Below are 23,725 nucleotides of genomic sequence, written 5' to 3'. Positions count from 1 at the left end.
AGAACACTAACAGATTAAACTATACATGAATCGCGAGACAAGCGGCAAGAGAAGAGATTTTTGGAAAAAATACAGGTGAATGAGCAAGAAGGCAGAAAAAAGAAAAGAATTCATGAAGAAAAAGAGAGCATGACAGGAAAGAGGAACCAAAACAAAAATCTACCTAACAGCAAACTAGAAAGCTCCTGCGGTTCCCAAAACAGGAGGGGCCTTTAATTTCATAACCGCAGTGCCCCACTGCGGGAAGCTAGTTTTAGTGAATAAGAACTTTCAACATGATGTAAAATGTGTGTTTAAAACAGACCGAATGCTAGGTGTAGAAATTCAGATAGATGATAAGAAACTGAATGTAATCAATGTGTATTCCCCAACAATAGTGAATGAGAAAGAACTTTTTCTTAAAAAATTAAGTACCCACATTGAAACTATTGAAACAGATGACGTTATTGTATGTGGAGATTTCAATTGTGTTCTGTCAAATTCACTTGATGTAATTTGTGGTGATGATCATGCACAGAAAGCTATAGACAATTTTTTGAGTGACTGTCAGCTGGATGATATGTGGAGACTCTTTAACCCAGACTGCAAAGAATTTACGTGGAGTCGCAAGAACCCATTTATAGCAAGAAGACTTGATTACATTTTAGCCTCTAGTGGAGTGGTCGACCACGCCAGCGACTGTATTATACAGTCAGTGGCTCATTCAGATCACCGACAGGTCATCTTGACCTACAAAGTAACGCACGTGTTGCGTGGTCCATCATACTGGAAGTTTAATGATAGCCTACTGCACGATAAAGCATTAGTTGACAACATCAATATATTTCTTAAAAAATATGAAGAAGATTTTTGTTTGTTTGTTTGTTTGTTTATTTGTTGCTTAACGTCCAGCCGACTACGCAGAGCCATATCAGGACGAGGAAGGAGGGGATGAAGGGGGCCACTTGTCAAGCGATTCCTGTTTACAAATGCACTAACCCATTACTTGTGTCCCAGCAGGCTTTAGTAAAACTAAATTAATACCTACTGGAAGATTACCAGTTTCCAGTATGTTAAAATAGGCTTAACCTATCTACTGCTGGACTTACATCAGAACACTAACAGATTAAACTATACATGAATCGCGAGACAAGCGGCAAGAGAAGAGATTTTTGGAAAACATACAGGTGAATGAGCAAGAAGGCAGAAAAAAGAAAAGAATTCATGAAGAAAAAGAGAGCATGACAGGAAAGAGGAACCAAAAATCTACCTAACAGCAAACTAGAAAGCTCCTGTGGTTACAAAAACAGGAGGGGCCTTTAATTTCATAACCGCAGTGCCCCACTGCGGGAATATGAAGAAGAATCAAGTAATGAAGATGCACAAATAAGATGGGATATATGTAAAATAAAAATAAGAGAGATGTGTATATCGTATTCTAGAGAAAAGAAAACTCTCAGTATAAACAAACACACCCTTTTACAACAGCAGTTGAATGAAACAGACAGACTTTTGGCTCTGGACCCCAGTAACGCCATATTGGTGACTAAGCGAGAGCACATAAAGCAGGAGCTAGAAATATTTACAATACAAGAAGCTAAAGGGGCACAAATTAGATCTAGGATAAAATTCATTGAGGAGGGTGAGAAAAACACGCGTTATTTCCTAAACTTAGAGAAAGCTCACGCAAAAAACAAGATACTAGATAGAATAGAAATAACAGAGAATGAATTTATTACAAGTCAGTCTGAAATATTAAAGGAACAAACCCGCTTCTTTCTTACAGATACACTAAAAACACCAATTTTAATAACCTTCTTGGGGACGAATTTTTAAAAAATACTGACATTCCAAAATTATCAGAAGAGCAAAAGGGCAGTATTGATCAAGAAATTACAGAAAAAGAACTCCTTTTTGCACTTAAGGGAATGCGAAGTAATTCTGCTCCAGGATTGGATGGAATAACAACCAATTTCATAAAGTTCTTTTGGAGTAATATAAACAAAATGTTATTATCCTCTTTTTGGTCAGCCTTTGAAAAAGGGGAACTATCTGTATCCCAGAAGCGAGCAGCAATCACACTGATACACAAAGGAAAGGGGTTGAAACGAGAGCACCTAAATAACTGGCGTCCTATATCTGTAACAAACACCGATTATAAACTATTAGCGAAATGCCTTGCAAACAGATTAAATCAAGTCATCAATAACTTAATAAGTGAAGATCAAGTTGGGTTTCTAAAAAAACGAAATTCCAGCACTGTTATTAGAATGATCGATGACGTCATTGAATATATGAATAACAGTAATCAACCAGGTTTTTTAATGGCGCTAGATTACAGAGCTGCTTTTGACACGATTTCTAAAGAATATATGCTCTGGGCGTTCCAAAAGTTCGGATTTGGTAAATATTTTATTAGGTGGGTCGATACTTTAACAAAAAATACAGAGAGTAGTATTAATTACATGGGATGGATCTCGAGTCCATTCCCATGTGATGCTGGAATAAGACAAGGATGTCCATTTTCGCCATTAGCCTTTGTTCTGGCCCTCGAAGTGTTAGCAATCAAAATCTGTGCAGATCAAGATGTTAAAGGGATTAAAATGCCAAGGAATTCTAATAGACATGGTGAAATTCTTAAACTACTTATGTATGCTGACGACATTAGTTTCTTCCTACAAGATGAGAAAAACCTAAGAAACGTATTACATCTTATAACTCAGTTTTCAAAATTTTCAGGGTTAGCAATGAATGATCAAAAGACAGAAGCAATGTGGCTTGGTATACATACATTTTCTGCTGACCGACCATGTAATATTATTTGGATAAAAACAAATCAAAATCTTAGGAATTCATTTCAACAACTCTGTCTCAGCCTCCAACCTAGAAGAAAACTGGGAACCTAAACTACATAAAGTAAATGCATTAATAGCAACATGGTCGAAAAGAAACCTAAGTATAATGGGGAAAATATGTATAGTCAAAACATTAATGTTGTCACAGTTTACTTACGTACTGCAATCTCTATGTGCCACAGAAAACTTCCTCAATAAGCTAAATTCATCTCTATTCCGATTTATCTGGAAGAAAAAATATTCAAACAAAAGAGCGTATGAAAAAGTTAATGGAAAAGTAATGTGCCAAGAGACAAATCTTGGAGGTCTGAAAATGATTAATGTCAAAGATGTACAAACATCATTTCTAATTTCATGGATTATGAGGCTGCTGGACGGAAGTAACGCAAAGTGGCAACAGATTCCATTAGCATCCTTTTTAAATCTGGGCGAACGCCTATGCTGTTTGCGCTCAAATGTGAGTGCAGAACATTTTAAAGGACTAGGTTCCATAAAGCAATATTTCTGGAAACAAGCTTTTATCACCTGGCTAAACAATAAACACAAGATCAAAGAAATAAGCAGTAATGAACAGCAGATAAGTGTACGCAATCAAACCTTATGGAATAATACAAATATAAGGTACAGGAAGCAAACGCTATACATGAATGACTGGATAAAGGCTAAATTATGCGTTGTTAAAGATGTCTTTAACGATAACCACATGTGCTCTTTTGAGGAAATATGTGAACGAACTGGATATAAACAGTCTCGCCTATTTGAATATAATGCAATACAGACTGCCATTAAAGCTCTATTATTGCGTGATACGGGTCAGGCCCGGTCTGATCATATGCCATTTATACAATTATCTCCACGCCAAATTCGCCTAAAAATGTTAAATTATGAGATAAAGGAGCCAAGCTCAGCTGGATTTTGGTCGAACAAATTAAATATTACATTAGAAGATAAACACTGGAAATTAAGTACAGGGTGACCCAAAAAAAAGAGTACCCAAACAAAACGTCATAAATTGAACAAAAATAAAGCAATCTTCATAAAATGTATTTACACACACAAGTAGCCTCTGCATGATTTCAACAAAAAATGTTAGCGTTCTAGCTTGTCTTTCAGGAAAGTTATGCTCATTCTACAGAACATGCTCCAAATGGCCTCCCCCGGATTTAAATCCCCCAGATTTCTATCTTTGGGGGTTCCTGAAAGACAACGTCTACAGGAACAACCCACAGACAATCGCAGAACTCAAGTGAGCCATCACAACAACCATTCGCGGAATCTCGCAACAGGAGTGTGTGCGGGTGATTGATAACTTTGCGCGGCGAGTTCAAGTTTGCCTGAATCGGCGCGGAGGCCATTTGGAGCATGTTCTGTAGAATGAGCATAACTTTCCTGAAAGACAAGCTAGAACGCTAAAACATTTTGTGCAAATGATGCAGAGGCTACTTGTGTGTGTAAATAAATTTTATGAAGATTGCTTTATTTTTGTTCAATTTATGACGTTTTGTTTGGGTACTCTTTTTTTGGGGTCACCCTGTAGATGTGCAACGCCAAGGCACTGCATACCCCAGCGAAAGACAAACCTCTCTCTCTCTCTCTCTCTCTCTCTCTCTCAAACACACACACACACACACACACACACGCACACACACACAAACACACACACTCACACACACACACACCCCCAAGTCACACACGCACACATACACACACTCACTCACACGCACTCACTCACTCTCTCACAAAAACTTCATACACACAAAACACACACCCATACGCACATATGGACAGACAGACATACACACCTTTACAAACAAACACACATACACGCACACACATACACGTATGCACACACACACACACACACCACACACACACTCACACACACACACGAGTACAGACTCATGCACGCGTGCGCGCACACACACATACACACACACACCCCACACACACTCACACACACACGAGTACAGACTCATGCACGCGTGCACACACACACAAATACACACACACACACTCACACACACACGAGTACAGACTCATGCACGCGTGCGCACACACACACCCACACCCACACACAAATACACACACACACACCACACACTCGAGTACAGACTCATGCACGCGTGCGCACACACAAATACACACACACACCACACACACACTCACACACACACAAATACACACACACACACTCACACACACACGAGTACAGACTCATGCACGCGTGCGCACACACAAATACACACACACACACCACACACACACTCACACACACACGAGTACAGACTCATGCACGCGTGCGCACACACACACAAATACACACACACACACACACAAACAGTAACACTAACACATGTGCACAAAATGAACACAAACACACGTACACACACCGCGCGAGAGAGAAAGACTACAGGGAGGCATGACGTCATGATGCATTAATTGACGTCAAAGACTTTCGACCGTGACGTATTCTTCTTACGCGAGCTTTATCCATAGACTTGGAAACTACGGAATTTCTATGGGGGCGCCAATTTTACCCACCGTATTTTTGTTAGTATGGTCCCAATTTTTGGTGAACTTCCATCTCCAACTGTGGCCCATTTTCGGGCACAAAGAATCCTTCTTTATCATGTATGTATAAGTTACAGCTCCGTCCATCCATGGTATCGCCTGATATTTTGTCGAGACTGGGTCAATGAATATGATGACGTCACTCGAGGCTCTGCCGAGAGTGACGTCATTATATTCTTTCACCCCGTCGAGACAAAATATCCCGCGATACCATGGATGGACGGAGCTGTAACGTATATATGGCATGACCAAAATAAAGAGAATTTGTCATGGGATGTGGAAACAAATCATTTGAAATTTACCATGGGCAATCAACCCAAGCCTACAAGTTGTAGAACTATATTTTGTTTCAGTCTTGGCAAGGCCAGTTTTGTCCAGTTCCGGAAAAGACATCATGAATTCATTCACCCTGCCGAGACGAAAAAAACAATTCCATGGATGAAAACGTATAAGCTTATATCCCGTGACGCATCAAAGCTAAATTTTGTTTTGAAATGTCTTCACAACGTACAGATAACTTATAACGACATAATCGCCTTCACAAGACAGGAAAAACGCACACTTTGTTTTTCGTCTGCTACAAATCTAGTCTTAGTCCGGTGGCAGAGGGCTGTTTTTTCCCAGAGCCTAGAAATCCCTAGTTACAATCGTTTCTTTGCATTTTTGAGTGCTTTTGACCTTAAGGTTGAAGAATCCGGCGGGTGTACAAATGACACCCTCTTGGCATTTTCACAATTCAAGATGGCGGCCAAGATGGCGGCCAAAATATGTCACCGGCCATAACTTTTGAACTATACCTCGTAGAATCATGATATTGGTGTCTATGGTAAGGTTTTTGGGGTCAAGGAATCCATTTCTAGTGATTAAATGAATATTCAATCAGTGTAAGTGGTTGAAATGAACAGTGGCTACTTTTGCGGCTCAGAAAATAAGAAAATCCAGCTTTGTTTTTGCTACAACAAACAAACAATGTGCGCCACATCGTTAATATCAATAGTGTAGAGAAGCAGAGATTATAAACTAATGGTTTAATTATGCAACTTTGTTATTACTCAGAAATATCCTCAGAATGTGCGTGCGCTCAGCCTTCTCACCGAAGAGCTACTCCGACCAGTCATCAAAAACAATGAACTGACCAACATGGCTTCTTTGGAAGAGGTGCTTACTGATCTCTCTGCTAAGAGTCGAACAACAAAAGCTTGGACAGAGTTAGTGATCAAACCGACACTGCTCATCATGCAGTTCACTCGGGCAACTCACGAGCCTGACTACGCCCTCCTCATCTGTACAATGGATCAGATGCTTCCATACTTTTTCGCTGCTCACAAACCCAACTATGCTCGTTACGGCCTGTTCTTCTGCCGCTCTCTTACCTGGCTTCCACCTGAAGTTGAACAGCAGTTCCTTCGAGGAGAGCAGGTTCTTCATCACGTGGATGGACTCTGGAATGGCATTCCATCAGACCAGTTCATTGAAACTACATGGATGAAGCGAGGAAAGGGCCCGAGTGGCATCATTGGAGTCACACAAAATCCACAAACTGTGGCAACGTGGTCCTACAGCCAACACGCAGTCATAACACTGACAGGGGACTTGCAGACGATGACTGAAGAAGACAGAACACCAAAACTGGTGCACAAAGAAGAATCCAATGGGCGAATTAAAACTGATGCACAGGATCGCCAGTCTATCTGCTCCACGTTGTTAGATTGTGTTGATCCAATGGATCCCGACAGTCATCCTGATGGTGCTCTAATGAACGTCGTCACAGGAGCCATAGCACAGCAGGATGTGAACATCGTCAGAGCATTGATACTGGGCCAGGAGCAGATGGAAGCTTCAGAGTCTTCATGGCCGGAAGGCTTCTACAACCCAATCAAAAAACGGGTTGTTACCTTTTCTGGCAACAGAAAGGCTGTCAAAGTTGGCGACCTTGCTGTTATTGACCAGGAGGCAATTTATGCCAGAGTGATTGGCCTGATGGTGAGCCAGCGGGATGTGGATCTTGGTACTCAGTTGTGAATTAGCAGCATACCCCCCTTCCATGTTCCATCCAGATGGAAGTATTCGTCTTGCCACTGGGAAAGCATGTTTGAAGAAATGTCTTGCTGTTACAACATCTGCAAGGATGTGGGGAGAACCTTCTGTCGTCGTGGTCGATGTTTCTGCTGTGTTATGGACAATTCACTGGCCCGCACAGGGAACTGTACAAACATTTGTTGACTCTTTCAAGACATGGGTTTGCAGATCGTCTCAGACATGCTAAAGTGCATCTGGTTCTGGACAGATACTATGACTACTCTACAAAGAGCAGCACAAGAGCAGCTCGTGATGGCAAAACAGGACCCTCCCGAGTTTACAAACTAACTGCAAAGTCTCCCCTCCCATCCAGGGATGCTGTACTTAAATGTGTCGCAAACAAAGTTCAGTTAAACCTCATCACATGTGAGCAAATACTCAGTGACCAAGAGTTCCTGGACGAAGGCACCCAAGACCACCGCCTACTGCTGACAGGTGTTGAGCCAGTGCCAACTGCAGTGTACAAGGGGAGAAAGAGAGCAGCGATTGACCTGTATTCAACTCATGAGGAGGCTGACATTAGACTTGTCAAGCATGCACTCTCGGCATGCCAAACTGACGATGCTCAGGTCTGTGTCATCTCAGATGATACAGATGTGTTTGCCCTACTGTGTTACCACTACCAAAAATCTGGTTCCTCATCTCCTTTGATGATGCAATCATCAGTCTACGGCAGAGCTTGTATTGACATCCCAGAGACGGTCAAGACGCATCCAGTCCTCATCCCACAAGTCCTGGCCATACATGGTATCAGTGGCTGTGACACAGTAGCAGCATGCTATGGTATTGGCAAGACAATAGCTGTTACCGTTTCAAAGAAGGGGTTCCTCTTGAATTCCCTTGGTGTGGTCGATGCACTATGGAGTGATGTGGAAAAGGAAACGACTGAATTCATGGCAGCTGCCTACAATGAATCAGGAGAAACAATGAGTGAGTGCCGTCTTCAGCAATGGGCGAAAAAGACATCCAAATCCGCTGGTGCACCCAAACTCTGTTCCTTGCCACCAACTACAGAAGCATTTGTGGAAAACATGAAGCGAGCACACTTCCAAGTTGCACAGTGGTATGCTGCATTGGAATCAGATCCACCACCTCTTGCTCCACTGGACTACGGCTGGGAAGCCGATGACGTAAACAGGTCTTTGTCTGCAATACCTGTGCCAGCAGGTGTTTCTCCAGCACCAGACTACGTCCTCTGGCTCATTCGTTGTGGCTGCGAGTCAGACACAGCTTGCAAGACAGGGAACTGTCGATGTACGGGCCGACAACTCCCATGTACTATATTCTGTGCCTGCACAGGTGGGCTTTCTTGTTGCAACAAGTTCACCAGCAAGCCTCCTAGTGATGATGACGACGAAGTTGACGATGTTGTGCAGGAGACGGGCTAAAAACTGACTTCAATCTAGATTCATCAGGTCATTAACATGTAACCAAAACGATGATAAAACGACGACGTTGTGCAGGAGAGGGAGGACAGGGATATTATGGCCGCCATCTTGAAAACCAAAACAAGTTGTGAAATAACTATACAAACGTAAGGAATGGTTTCCTGGACCCTTAAAACCTTATCCTAGACTGAACAATTATGAGTTTATGTGGTTTACTTCGAAAGATATAGCAAATACCGTATTCGGCCGCCATCTTGGCCGCCATCTTGAATTATGAAAATTCCAAGAGGGTGTCATTTGTACACCCGCCGGATTCTTAAACCTTATGGTCCAAAGCACTCAAAAATGCCAAGAAACGATTGTAACTAAGCATTTCTAGGTCAAAATACCCTGCCACCGGACTATCTTGTTGGTTGACGGAGAGAATAAAGCTTCAACCGTACCTTCATCAACAGGAATAAATGCTCAATCCGCTGTCAGTTCGCAACTGAACCTTGTTTTTTTTCTTTAACTTTTTGGTTAACATTGAAACGGCAATCCAAAAGAGTGTTTCAGCTGTTTCAAGACACAGGCTTAGCTCCTTCTTTTGAGTTGCTTTTCAGTCTAAAATGACACCGGAAGCGAACAAATTGTCGCGTATACTGTCGTCACAAAAAGACGTCATGACAAAGTTACACGCAAAGAGAAAGAGACTTTGACGTCATTTACTTTTGTTCGGAAGTTTCCGTCTGTTCCTAGCTTGTCAGTGAAGACCTGACGTGAGTAAGCTTACCCTTTGCAGCTGTGAAATAATCAGTCTTGTGTCTCGGTCGTGTAGGTACAGAGTTTGCTTCTGCAATCATTGTGTTCGTGTTGATGACGGCTTCATAAGATTTCCATTTTCTTGTTTCTGCGGCTGCGCAAGTTATTTTGCCTAGGTCATGGCCGAACTTTAGGCCTACGGAGAAATATCGCTGGATATTTTCTCCCTAGATTAACAGAGACAAAGAAGGGAAGTCATGCTGTATGTATAAGTTACAGCTCCGTCCATCCATGGTATCGCCTGATATTTTGTCGAGACTGGGTCAATGAATATGATGACGTCACTCGAGGCTCTGCCGAGAGTGACGTCATTATATTCTTTCACCCCGTCGAGACAAAATATCACGCGATACCATGGATGGACGGAGCTGTAACGTATATATGGCATGACCAAAGTAAAGAGAATTTGTCATGGGATGTGGAAACAAATCATTGGAAATTCACCATGGGCAATCAACCCAAGCCTAGAAGTTGTAGAACTATATTTTGTTTCAGTCTTGGCAAGGCCAGTTTTGTCCAGTCCCGGAAAAGACATCATGAATTCATTCACCCTGCCGAGACGAAAAAAAAATTCCATGGATGAAAACGTATAAGCTTATTATCCCGTGACGCATCAAAGCTAAATTTTGTTTTGAAATGTCATTACAACGTACAGATAACTTATAACGACATAATCGCCTTCACAAGACAGGAAAAACGCACACTTTGTTTTTCGTCTGCTACAAATCTAGTCTTGTTGGTTGACAAAGCTTCAATCGTACCTTCATCAACAGGAATAAATGCTCAATCCGCTGTCAGTTCGCAACTGAACCTTGGTTTTTTTTTGGTTTTTTTTAAAAACTTTTTGGTTAACATTGAAACGGCAATCCAAAAGAGTGTTTCAGCTGTTTCAAGACACAGGCTTAGCTCCTTCTTTTGAGTTGCTTTTCAGTCTAAAATGACACCGGAAGCGAACAAATTGTCGCGTATACTGTCGTCACAAAAAGACGTCATGACAAAGTTACACGCAAAGCGAAAGAGACTTTGACGTCATTTACTTTTGTTTGGAATTTTCCGTCTGTTCCTAGCGTGTCAGTGAAGACCTGACGTGAGTAAGCTTACCCTTTGCAGCTGTGAAATAATCAGTCTTGTGTCTCGGTCGTGTAGGTACAGAGTTTGCTTCTGCAATCATTGTGTTCGTGTTGATGACGGCTTCATAAGATTTCCATTTTCTTGTTTCTGCGGCTGCGCAAGTTATTTTGCCTAGGTCATGGCCGAACTTTAGGCCTACGGAGAAATATCGCTGGATATTTTCTCCCTAGATTAACAGAGACAAAGAAGGGAAGTCATGCTGTATGACTGATTATTTCACAGCTGCAAAGGGTAAGCTTACTCACGTCAGGTCTTCACTGACAAGCTAGGAACAGACGGAAAATTCCAAACAAAAGTAAATGACGTCAAAGTCTCTTTCGCTTTGCGTGTAACTTTGTCATGACGTCTTTTTGTGACGACAGTATACGCGACAATTTGTTCGCTTCCGGTGTCATTTTAGACTGAAAAGCAACTCAAAAGAAGGAGCTAAGCATGTGTCTTGAAACAGCTGAAACACTCTTTTGGATTGCCGTTTCAATGTTAACCAAAAAGTTAAAGAAAAAAACAAGGTTCAGTTGCGAACTGACAGCGGATTGAGCATTTATTCCTGTTGATGAAGGTACGATTGAAGCATTATTCTCTCCGTCAACCAACAAGACTAGATTTGTAGCAGACGAAAAACAAAGTGTGCGTTTTTCCTGTCTTGTGAAGGCGATTATGTCGTTATAAGTTATCTGTACGTTGTAATGACATTTCAAAACAAAATTTAGCTTTGATGCGTCACGGGATAATAAGCTTATACGTTTTCATCCATGGAATTTTTTTTTTTTTTTGTCTCGGCAGGGTGAATGAATTCATGATGTCTTTTCCGGAACTGGACAAAACTGGCCTTGCCAAGACTGAAACAAAATATAGTTCTACAACTTCTAGGCTTGGGTTGATTGCCCATGGTGAATTTTCAAATGATTTGTTTCCACATCATCCCATGACAAATTCTCTTTACTTTGGTCATGCCATATATACGTTACAGCTCCGTCCATCCATGGTATCGCGTGATATTTTGTCTCGACGGGGTGAAAGAATATAATGACGTCACTCTCGGCAGAGCCTCGAGTGACGTCATCATATTCATTGACCCAGTCTCGACAAAATATCAGGCGATACCATGGATGGACGGAGCTGTAACTTATACATACAGCATGACTTCCCTTCTTTGTCTCTGTTAATCTAGGGAGAAAATATCCAGCGATATTTCTCCGTAGGCCTAAAGTTCGGCCATGACCTAGGCAAAATAACTTGCGCAGCCGCAGAAACAAGAAAATGGAAATCTTATGAAGCCGTCATCAACACGAACACAATGATTGCAGAAGCAAACTCTGTACCTACACGACCGAGACACAAGACTGATTATTTCACAGCTGCAAAGGGTAAGCTTACTCACGTCAGGTCTTCACTGACAAGCTGGGAACAGACGGAAAATTCCGAACAAAAGTAAATGACGTCAAAGTCTCTTCCGCTTTGCGTGTAACTTTGTCATGACGTCTTTTTGTGACGACAGTATACGCGACAATTTGTTCGCTTCCGGTGTCATTTTAGACTGAAAAGCAACTCAAAAGAAGGAGCTAAGCCTGTGTCCTGAAATAGCTGAAACACTCTTTTGGATTGCCGTTTCAATGTTAACCAAAAAGTTAAAGAAATAAAACAAGGTTCAGTTGCGAACTGACAGCGGATTGAGCATTTATTCCTGTTGATGAAGGTACGGTTGAAGCTTTATTCTCTCCGTCAACCAACAAGACTAGATTTGTAGCAGACGAAAAACAAAGTGTGCGTTTTTCCTGTCTTGTGAAGGCGATTATGTCGTTATAAGTTATCTGTACGTTGTGAAGACATTTCAAAACAAAATTTAGCTTTGATGCGTCACGGGATAATAAGCTTATACGTTTTCATCCATGGAATTGGTTTTTTTCGTCTCGGCAGGGTGAATGAATTCATGATGTCTTTTCCGGAACTGGACAAAACAGGCCTTGCCAAGACTGAAACAAAATATAGTTCAACAACTTCTAGGCTTGGGTTGATTGCCCATGGTGAATTTCCAATGATTTGTTTCCACATCCCATGACAAATTCTCTTTACTTTGGTCATGCCATATATACGTTACACCTCCGTCCATCCATGGTATCGCGTGATATTTTGTCTCGACGGGGTGAAAGAATATAATGACGTCACTCTCGGCAGAGCCTCGAGTGACGTCATCATATTCATTGACCCAGTCTCGACAAAATATCAGGCGATACCATGGATGGACGGAGCTGTAACTTATACTTATATAGTTCACGGGATACCTCCAGCTTCGCTGGGATTAGCTAACGAATGCTCGACAGAAACCCGTCTTCGTCTATTGCATTGGAAAATTTTACACAATATATATCCCACCAACATTTTGCTACATAAGATGGGAATTCGTCAAACAAATCTCTGTCAGTATTGTAACGAAACCGACTTCATCGAGCACTTTTTCTGGCAGTGTAGAGCAGTGCAACCCATGTGGCAGGAATGTCAAGGGTACATATTTAAATGTACAGGCAAAAATATAAAGTTAAGCTGCGAAGAGGCTCTTTTTGGGTATTTCACACGTGATATCCCCAGAGAGAAAACCTTCATAATTAATCACCTTATATTGATATCGAAAATGTGCATAAGCCAGTTTAAGTACGGAAATCCAAAAACTAACATGAAGGTCTTATTTCAGAACCAAGCTCGACTTCGAAATCTCTAGTAAAATTGAACTGTGTATAAGAATATAGATAAATAGTAGTATAGTGCTGTTAGTGTAAAGTTATTCATATATGCGCCGTATGATGCTGTGCTGAAAACTAGTACTGTAATTGGTAATTTGTAAATTCTCGCCTTTGTCCATCGAGCGTTGGATTAATTAACTTGTTATGTATTGTCCCGCTGAAAATGATATTACTTAACAGAAATATGGGAACAACAACAACAACACACACACACACACACACACACACACACACACACGCACTCACACACACACACACGCACATACACGCAAACAAACGCACAAACTACTAGACATAGCAAAGGTGAATGAAATAGCTGTAACGTTAGAGTAACTGTAGTAAAGAGTGTCCATTATATGAATACATGTCCAGGCTAGGTATTAAGGATAAGCGGAAAGAAGTAGAAAAAATAAAAAAGAAAAAGACCCATGAAGAAGGATGCTCCCCCCCCCAAAAAAAAAAAATTATAATAAAAAGAAGGGTTGCAGCAGCCTGCATGCAACTGAGGTCAAAAAAAAAAAAGAAAAAAAAAGGGTTGATCAGAGATCAACAGGGCCAAAACATGTTGTAGAACATAAGGGGGGGGGGGGAGGGGGGATTAGTTGTGTGTGCGACTTTGAAAACGTAGAATGGAACTCCGCATAAAAGAACGTTCCAACGTAAAATCAAACTAACTCCTTTATACCGTATTTTGCCATGTTTAGGCACGGTCATGAAAGGGGTTCCAATGGTGCAGCCATAGTCGTATTTTTAGAGTATGCACAAACACACGCCTCATCCCCTAGATCATTGGTGACCTGAAGAAAGCAGTCAGAGCTGGGTTCAAGGCCATGCCTATTCAGGAAAGCTTCCGCGCCTTTGACAATTTCGGAGGTGTAATTTGATAACACCTCAGTTTTGGAGAAAAGGTAAATGTCCGACCATTTGTGACCCTCCACCACAGGATGAGTCGCATGTCATCTTTGCATGATTTTCATATTTTTACATTTTCATAAAGAGTTTTTTATGCTCTATCCAGTGGTGAAACCCGTTTTAGAAAAGAGCAAACACTGTTTGAGTTATAAGCCTGTGACTTAGGTGACCCACACACTGTTACCAGTCACTCCCCGGACGTATAGTAAGCCTAGCGCAGAACCGCGCGAGGTGACATGCGACTCATTTCGTGGTGGAGGGTCACATTTTACCTATAGACTCGAAACTTTGTAGAATGGTCGTGGACGAACTAAAGTTCATGCACAACAGCTATCAAAATATTTGTTAAATTCAAATGACTGAAAAAATAACCCCTTCGTTGTAAACTTTCACTTGCGCAATATGCGCGAATTTAATCAATGATATGAACGCATTCATCCATGGGAAATGTCCTGATCCTGCCTGCAATTGCTGTATTGAAGGCATTGATTGTCTAGTGTTGATTAATGTATACTATGTCATTTGAATTACCCCAATCCACTCATATACAGAAAAATGAACGACTGAAACGGGAATCAAAGGTGGGAGCAGCAATGCAACTTCAATCACGGTATCATCAGTGGAAGAAAAGTGACTAAAAAAGGAGGAAGCACCAATCCACACATAATCACAGTAACATGTAACACAAGGTGACTCGGATGAAGCAGCCACCAAACTAATGTATTATGACAATGAGCAGATCTGCACATAACATAAAACCATCAAAGCGATGTTCCTTAAAATAAAATGGTATCCAGGTCACTTGGGTTCAGTTATGTCATAGCATAAAACAGCTCACTGCTCCCATGAATTGTTCTGAGCCTTGCAATGATAAGTAAAGCAATGAGAGCAGATCTGATGCAGTGCACTGTCAATCATTGGCCGGCTGAAATAATTATACTGCAATCTTGATGCAAATTACCATGTAATTTTCTTGGTAATATGGTCATCACTGCAGGCAGTAAAAGATCACCCAACGTTTTGCAATGAAGAACAATGAAGTTATTAGTCGAACAAAAAATAAACAGACGAATAAAGATTGAAAATTGTCAAATGCAATGGGGCTGGATCTCCCTGTTGAAGAACTTTGAGCAAAAGACCACAAATGAGCTAACAAAGAATACTGTACGAAAGTACGAAATACACTGCAAGATCTCCCTGTTGAGAAACTTTGAGTAAAAGATACCCATTTTATTGCAAAGAAGACATACAGAGTAACATGTATATGAACAGAGTGCGAAGAATTCAAACAAAGAAGACCCGACATTTTTAAAATTATGTCAAATGCAGAGTGGCGGAAAATGTGTTTCGTGAGGAACTTACAGCACACACAAACACAACTATTTGCAAAGTGTAAAAACAACACGAAGAGAGTGAGAAGAACGAGTAACAATTAAAAACATTACAAGAAATAACAAAATGTCATATGCAGTGACGATTCTGCTGCGGAACTTTTAGTTTTAGTAACAAGTTACGAAGTTCCTGTAAATAGTTAACACGGTGTTCAAACAACATGAACAAAATGAGAAAAAGAGCAAAATAAATGCAATGGTGACAGTTCTTTGCGTACAGAAATGTTCAGTGTGTCGGTGACCAAAACAAGGAATTCTTGTGAAACCTAGACATAATGCATAACACCAGCGGCGGAGCACGCAAGAATAATGGTTCGATATGAAGACTCGACAGAGTAAACCCTATCATTATCTCCAGAGCGCTTCCAGTAGAGGCTGCCCGCGCTCGTTCACTGATACAAAAAGGTAACAAGTGTCGGTGTCTAACTGTCCCTCTCAGCGGGAGAGTTGCTTTGTCATAACCCCCTCCGTCCACTTCTGTTGTTTCAATGCCGGGGTGAGGTCAACGGTCAATCACAGCCCACCCCAGTCGCGAGACACTCAGCTGGTCGTGGGCTTTGCTTTGCTTAATCCGAATGTTGTACTCCGATGTAAGTAGACATAATGATAAAGACAATTTGCTGATTCAAATCAGCAGGTTCCCAGACGTTCCTTCATGTAATTTTTAGGTGAATGGTCAAAGTGGTTTCTTGCACACACTCAGTCATCTTGCACAACAATGCAACACAAAGGAACTTAGTCGATAAATATCGACAGGGGGCCGACAAATGGTTTAAATGTGAAATGTGTGTATATGGGTGTGGGTCTGAAACAAACAAACAAACCATGTGAACCCCAAAGTCATGCGCCCACACGAACACACACACACACACACCCACGCACGGGCGCTGTAGAACACACACATAATAATAGTAAATACTTCAACACAGTGTGCGTATAATGTTGTATTTGTTTAGTTTCACTTTCAAAGAAACCACAAAAAAGAAATCAACATGAACAACTTCAGAGCTCTTACTTTGATTACAAACTGCATGATTTGGATAAAAGTTGATCGGTTTGATCTAATGCTGATTTCAGTTTTTTTCAGCGGCATAAGTCAGTGCTTCGTCTCGTATCGAAAACAAAAGCAGACGACAAATTTAGTCAGTTGGAGTTGTCTCCCGTACTCCTGTAGCATGCAGTGATCTAAAAATAATTCACTATTCAGTTTAGATCAGTGCGCTGCACCGAGACGGTTCGGGAATTCCCAACAAAAGAAAAGATCCGCACACTAGGGAGATTTAATAAACGAAACGTCGGGACGTTTCGTTTTGAAGTTGTGGTAAACGTCATCATTTCGGGGGTCTCTCGGTGGAAAGGTGAAGGTCAACAAACGGAACGTGGAACGTCAAAACGCAGTCACGTTTTCCACCCCCAAAAAACGAACAATATTTCGTCAACTTTTGTGAGTATTTTTGCACACTAACAGTTTTATTTGTTGGCCATTTTATGCATTGCTAGATTCATCAACCCTTTCACAGTCTTTCAGCGCTGAGAATGTGTTCATTGGAGGTAGACAACTGTTGTGAACTGAAATATTTTGAAGGGTGCTGATTTATCCAACTTCATGGTGAAGAAAGCAAATGGCGAAGCAGAAGTAGGTCATCGCATCGAATTTTTATTCTGGCTTCGTATGTGATTTTGTATAAACAAAGTCTGTGTGATTTATTTGGACTGAAAATAATCAAAGTATGCCCGATTCTGGACCACCTCCTAGGGTTTTTTTTTTCCATTCTGATCGAGGACAGACGTGATATAAGCCTCATTGATTGATTGATTGATTTCTACACAGTTGATGTGTCAATTTTGACATTCTCATTTTGACGCGTAAAAAAAGTTTGCGTTTTCCTGTGATGTTTTTTGAAGTATTATAAATACAGTGTTGACTTGTTGCAAAAAAACAACCACACTGTGTGTGGAGCTGTGTGCCATACATCAAAAAACCAATTTCTGCACACTATCTTTATTGTTCCTTAACATTGAATGTATGATTTAATTCGTGACCGAAGTTTTACTTCTTCTTCTTCTTCGTCGTTCACACCGAAGTTTTACTGAAATTGGATGATATATATGTATATATACCACCAACATAATGCAACCCCTCCCCAGGTAGAACGGTCAACTGCCCTTCACAACTTAGTTAATCACTGGAAATCTTTTGGCGAAAAAAACTCCATTCCTTCAAACAGCGCAATATTCGTTAACTTTTCCTTTCTATACAAAACTTCAGCGCTCTTACGTATTACATTTTGACGAAGCTCACGGAAATATGCCACACAGAAAAAAACTAGAGCCTGCCAAAGATCAAATAAAGCTGAACATGTTTCAAACTAGATTATAAAACAATCTAAGAACAAATATTCTTTGTATATGACTGTGTGTGTGCGTGTGTGTGCGTGTGTGTGTGTGTGTGAAAATATTAAGTTTTTCCTTGAGCGTATGATTTTGGAGCCATTCCATGGAATGTGTTTTGCACAAAATTATGATGTCCATTGACGTTTCTAAAAGCGTTCAAATGTCCTATTGATGTTGAAGAGCTAGAGGACATTTGTCCTGTATGAATTTGTAGGAACATCCCTGATATCATGCTGCAAACTGTACAAAACACACTTAAAACTCTTTAAACTATATGATTGACTTTCAAGGGAATATTAATAGAACCTACCATCAAATACTGGGAAATGAAGATAACTGCATTATCCGCAAGCGGAACAGTTGACACAAGGTCAAAGCGTGATATGTACCGCAAAGTTTCTCAGCACTCATCGGAATATGGGGAAGATGCACACACCTACAAAGTTTCTGTTCTATGCACGCTCAGCTCACATAGGATCTTGAAATGAAAAATGTACACATGATCAGCAAAGTTTTTGTACACTGCATGTTCAAAGTCGGGAATGAATCAGGGTCTCCTTGAAGACTGGGTCTTGCCACCTGATGACCTGTGCTTTCCCAAAAATGGCCTGGTCAAAAACGAGGACAATGTGTTGCAGTTCCAGTTCCCTTGAAACCTGAATGTATGGCAAGAACCGTGGATGTGTCTGTTGGACTGCTGACTATCATAGGCAGGTATGGAACCTGTACAACAGACAAAGGAAAACGTACAAGCGGGGTAAAAGAGCATAATTGTGCTTGAAGTAGATAAAAAGAACGACAAGTTTGTGTGTGTGAGTACGTGTAAATGAATGTTTGTTTAAAATAATAACACATTTTGGTTGCTTGTGTTTATAAAAAAAGTATAACATTTTATTTGCGTGCCTGTGCTAGGAACAAAGATAAAAGAAACACCTTTAAGGATCCAATGTTTAAAAAACAAAAAACAAACAGACATGTCCAATAAAGTGGAAGGGTAAAAAAAACCACAAAAAACATTTTAGGTGTATACATGTTTCTTTTCAGTTATTTTGTTAAACAGGTACCCAGTCTGTACAACATATTACATAGGAAAACGTGCAAGCCGAGAAAACAATCAGATGCTTGAAGCAGAATAAACAACAAAAAGTTTGTGTGAGAAAGTGAAAATACATTTTTGCTTTAAAAAAAACACACATTTTGGCTGCTTGAAAAATAATAATAATGAAAGTATATTTTGTGTGCCTGTGCTAAGAACAAAGATAAAAGAAACAGTTTATGGTCCCAGTGTTTAAAAAAAAAGAGTTACATTTCCACTAAAGTGGTTAGTTACAAAAAACATGTTAGGTTTATACATGTACAGTGGAACCCACATTTATGACCTCCAAAAATCTGAGAAAACCAGGTCTTAAAAAGAATAATCTTAAATCGGGGGTAAATTTAGAGAAGTTATGAACTGAAAATCTGAAAAGGCAAGGTCTTAAATGGAGGAAGTCTTAACTTTGGGGGTTCCACTGTATACACTTACAAGAAATAAAATGTCCTCACTTCCTTTCAACTTAAAAAAAAAGTGACAGGGTGTTAGAAAATGTTAGTGGAAACCAATTCCAATGTATTCGTTACACTGTTTCTGTTAGTATATCCTATTTTGTATGGAACACAATTCATCAAACCTACTTTCGACATTGGCGGAATCTGCCATCTTGCACTGCAGCATTGAATCCAGTCCAATTGTGTAAGGTCTGTAGATGCAGCTGAGGAAGCTTTGTAAAGAAGGCTAGTAGGTCAAGTGCCAAGGGGAGGAACTGCAGGAGAAATAATCAGATACATAAATGGTTGAAATGTATAACATCATTATAGGGGGTGTGTACAATGTGTTTCAATGTGTGTACAATAAACATCTGTGCAGTTAAAACTCAGATAGATACAAAAACAATGACATGTAAACAGAACAGAACATGTGTGTGCCCAAGCATTATAGTTTGTCAAATGTCTGCATGCATGTACTGCAGTGTTATTGTGTATCCTAATATGAATTTCTGTCATAATATTAATGACAACCTTAGTACCTACAGTCAGAATTCAAAATTACGAAAGTAGGTGATCTTTCTTGCAGTAAAACAACTGTCTAGTTGCATTTCATACTCTGAATTTAACCCATTGAAAAGCAGTTTACTATCATAACAACTCATTAGCTGTAACCAATACAAGAAAAATGATATATATCAATCACATAGGCCCCTGTATAAACAATAACATGTTGCATCTGCACCTTATTGTACCTCTGGTATATTAATCCTAAACTGTTGTGATGCTATGAAGTGTTACTTAGAAGATTATCAATATCAAACATAATTTGCTCAGAAATATACACACAACTATTTCAAATGAAATTCAAGCAGGTTTTTACTCACCAATACATCTCGCCATATGTCAGCACAAGTCTCCACTGGTTGCTCAGTGCCCTTTCCTTTTATGTGTAACCACAGGCGGAAGGTATCGTTCACTGGACCACCACTATCATAGAAAAACTAGTAGTGTAGTAGTGAAGACGTCTGGGGTCAACACACTGCTGCATTTCGCTTTCTTACGCTTGACCAAGGCAGGAGAGCTTGACACACACTGTGGATCTGAAGGAGTGACAACAACAGCATCACTGGAAGTGTCAATTCGCTGTACATAGTGTTTCTTCGCTCGCTGGAGTCGAACAATACATGTCAGACGCTGGTAGCAGACGACACGATGATAGGTACTCGTTCAGCTGTTTGTCCATTTGCGACTCGTTCCGTCAATTTTTTGGCAGACAGCCTGTTCTTCACGCTCAAGGTTATTCCACTCAGATGCACATGTCAAAGCTTTTGCCCACGAAACACTTGAAAATGGGGCCAGTTTTTCGTCAGTGTCTACATTCTGAACATTATCGTGCAGTTCGCTGCCATGATGATATGTCCCGCGGAAACAAACACAGCTAAATTCTCATTGGTTAAAAAGCTTTTCACTACGTACAATTTTCCATGGGGAATAATCGTGGCTTCGGCAGGGAGATAACTGCCTCTTTGCTAAATTAATTCATAAATAAAATCGGTACGAGCGTAAGCGCAGCTATTAGTGCGTGAACATTGATGAATTTTATCCTTTTGGTAGTTAGGTACCAGGTTCTGCAAAGATTACATCGTACCCTTCTCCGTCCAACCAGCTTGAACGATAGAGCTCTACGCCGTGTAGTCTACACCCCTCCCATAGGGTGACGGATGTCACAACTTTCTGTGTACACAAACTGATGACGACATAAGCGCATGCGCAAACGCCTGCCGACACCCATAAGCTTTCAGCTATACATACATGTGAGCCAACGCCAGCGTAATACTAGGGCTCATGGCCCTAGAAAAAAGGCTTGGTCTCCTGAAGACGGATGTTCGGCCTTAAGATGTCTTCTCGGACTTTGTTTGGCTTTTTAAGTTAGAGATGTGACTTTGGAAGACAGGGTCAAAAAGATAAATATTGTTATCGTTTTAGTCGGTTTGTTTGTTTGTTTATTTATTTGTTGCTTAACGTCCAGCCGACTACGCAGAGCCATATCAGGACGAGGAAGGGGGGGATGAAGGGGGCCACTTGTCAAGCGATTCCTGTTTACAAATGCACTAACCCATTACTTGTGTCCCAGCAGGCTTTAGTAAAACTAAATTAATACCTACTGGAGGATTACCAGTTTCCAGTATGTTAAAATAGGCTTAACCTATCTACTGCTGGACTTACATCAGAACACTAACAGATTAAACTATACATGAATCGCGAGACAAGCGGCAGGAGAAGAGATTTTTGGAAAAAATACAGGTGAATGAGCAAGAAGGCAGAAAAAAGAAAAGAATTCATGAAGAAAAAGAGAGCATGACAGGAAAGAGGAACCAAAAATCTACCTAACAGCAAACTAGAAAGCTCCTGCGGTTCCAAAAACAGGAGGGGCCTTTAATTTCATAACCGCAGTGCCCCACTGCGGGAGTTTTAGTCGGTGTCGTTTTATTATTAATTAAAGTATTCATGACTTTGAGTGCAGACGCCCACCTGGTTAGTACAGACGTGTACAGCAGCGGCGAAACTAAAACCACCGATGAAGGACTTAGTCAGGAAGTTGGTGATGAACCCCAAGCGTAAGATGCCCATTCCAAGCAGGATCAGACCTCCGACGAAGCATGACGCCGCTGCAATGCCTACCTGCACACAATCAAGAATTCTCGGAAATAACACCAAGCGTTTGGGGTTGGCACGCAAAGACGATTCAACTTGCTCGTCACAATGGCAGAATATGGTGGTTTAAGTAAATCGAGACCTGCTCTTATCTCCGCGTAGTCGTTCTATTCAGTACGAGATTCACATTCACCATTAAGACGAAAGTCCAGACGACAAGTCCTCTACTTCTCCTCGCCATCATTGCCTTTCTTCTCCTATTTGTCATCGTCAGCATCATCATCATCATCATCATCATCATCATCATCATCATCATCATCATCATCATTGTCACGTTTCAATATATCACTTAAGGTGATTATGAACCGGTTAATTACTACTAATTAACTAACCACACCACGATCCACTCTCGCAGTCATACAATTAAATAGAGTCAACAAAAGTATAAGTTTCAGACGCCTGTTTATGTATAAACTCGCCACCTCCCTCGAGCCTTCACTCAAAATATGTTCCTTTTACGTTCTCAACACGTAAAAAACCCGTGGTCACTGACAAAATGCCAGTAGTATATAGAAAATTATAGTAACACGCTGAACCCGTGTAAATACAGTCGAAATGAGAATGTTCTGTTCAAAAGCTCTAGTTCATGCAGGTGTCACACACCCCACGCTGTCACTACTCCAATGTAATCACAGACAAGAAAAGACAACGGTGGTCAACGGGGTGCGTAAGACATGGTGCACTTAGCTTTCTTTCTGTATGCTGGTTAGCCGGTATGCTGGTTAGCCGGTTTGCTGGTTAGCCGGTTCGCTGGTTAGCCGGTTCGCTGGTTAGCCGGTCTGCTGGTTAGCCGGTCTGCTGGTTAGCCGGTTAGCGTAGTTTCCTCAGGTCCCAGCTCCAACGTCTGCAGCTAGCAGTGTCCCGTCAAAGGCAGCCGTGCAGCGGTTACAGGAAACCGAAAGAAACGAACGAAGGCTGCAAACAGAAAGCATCGGTGCACTAAACATGTCAGCTACCCCTCACCCACCACCTTAAAACATGTCATCTTTAAATATCTCATCGAGCACGTGGGCCTGCACAAAACGGACTTTTTACAACAACAAAACAGTCATTTTCCGTCCTTCTCTCCCTATCTGCAAAAACCATATACAGATTAGTATTTTAGCGTCACAGAGAGTAAATTATGCGCTAACCTGGAAAGAACAACAGAGAGTATTTCATTCCACAAACACAGACTCATCAACAGCGTTAAATAATGATTTATTACCTCAAAAGCCTATGATTGTACTCTCATGGAAGCAAAA

At 40.9% G+C, this 23,725-nt stretch overlaps 2 protein-coding genes across 5 annotated transcripts in view; one reads left to right on the top strand and one right to left on the bottom strand.

Moving 5' to 3' along the window:
- The window catches only part of LOC138971512 (uncharacterized), a 247,650-nt gene that overhangs the window by 119,328 nt on the left and 104,597 nt on the right, over positions 1–23,725 (top strand). The gene's annotated exons all lie outside the window — the stretch shown is intronic.
- LOC138971514 (prestin-like) overlaps positions 1–23,725 on the bottom strand; it is a 90,461-nt gene that overhangs the window by 7,365 nt on the left and 59,371 nt on the right. For all 4 annotated transcript variants that reach the window (XM_070344259.1, XM_070344258.1, XM_070344260.1 and 1 more), the window contains one exon: positions 22,299–22,448. In XM_070344259.1, coding sequence (XP_070200360.1) covers positions 22,299–22,448 — 150 coding nt within the window. The remainder of the gene's footprint in view (positions 1–22,298; positions 22,449–23,725) is intronic.

The sequence above is a fragment of the Littorina saxatilis genome, linkage group LG7 (genome assembly GCF_037325665.1).
Source record: "Littorina saxatilis isolate snail1 linkage group LG7, US_GU_Lsax_2.0, whole genome shotgun sequence".
NCBI lineage: Eukaryota > Metazoa > Mollusca > Gastropoda > Littorinimorpha > Littorinidae > Littorina > Littorina saxatilis.
The sequence above is the reverse complement of the archived record's forward strand: the minus strand, read 5'-3'. Positions and strand labels throughout refer to the sequence as shown.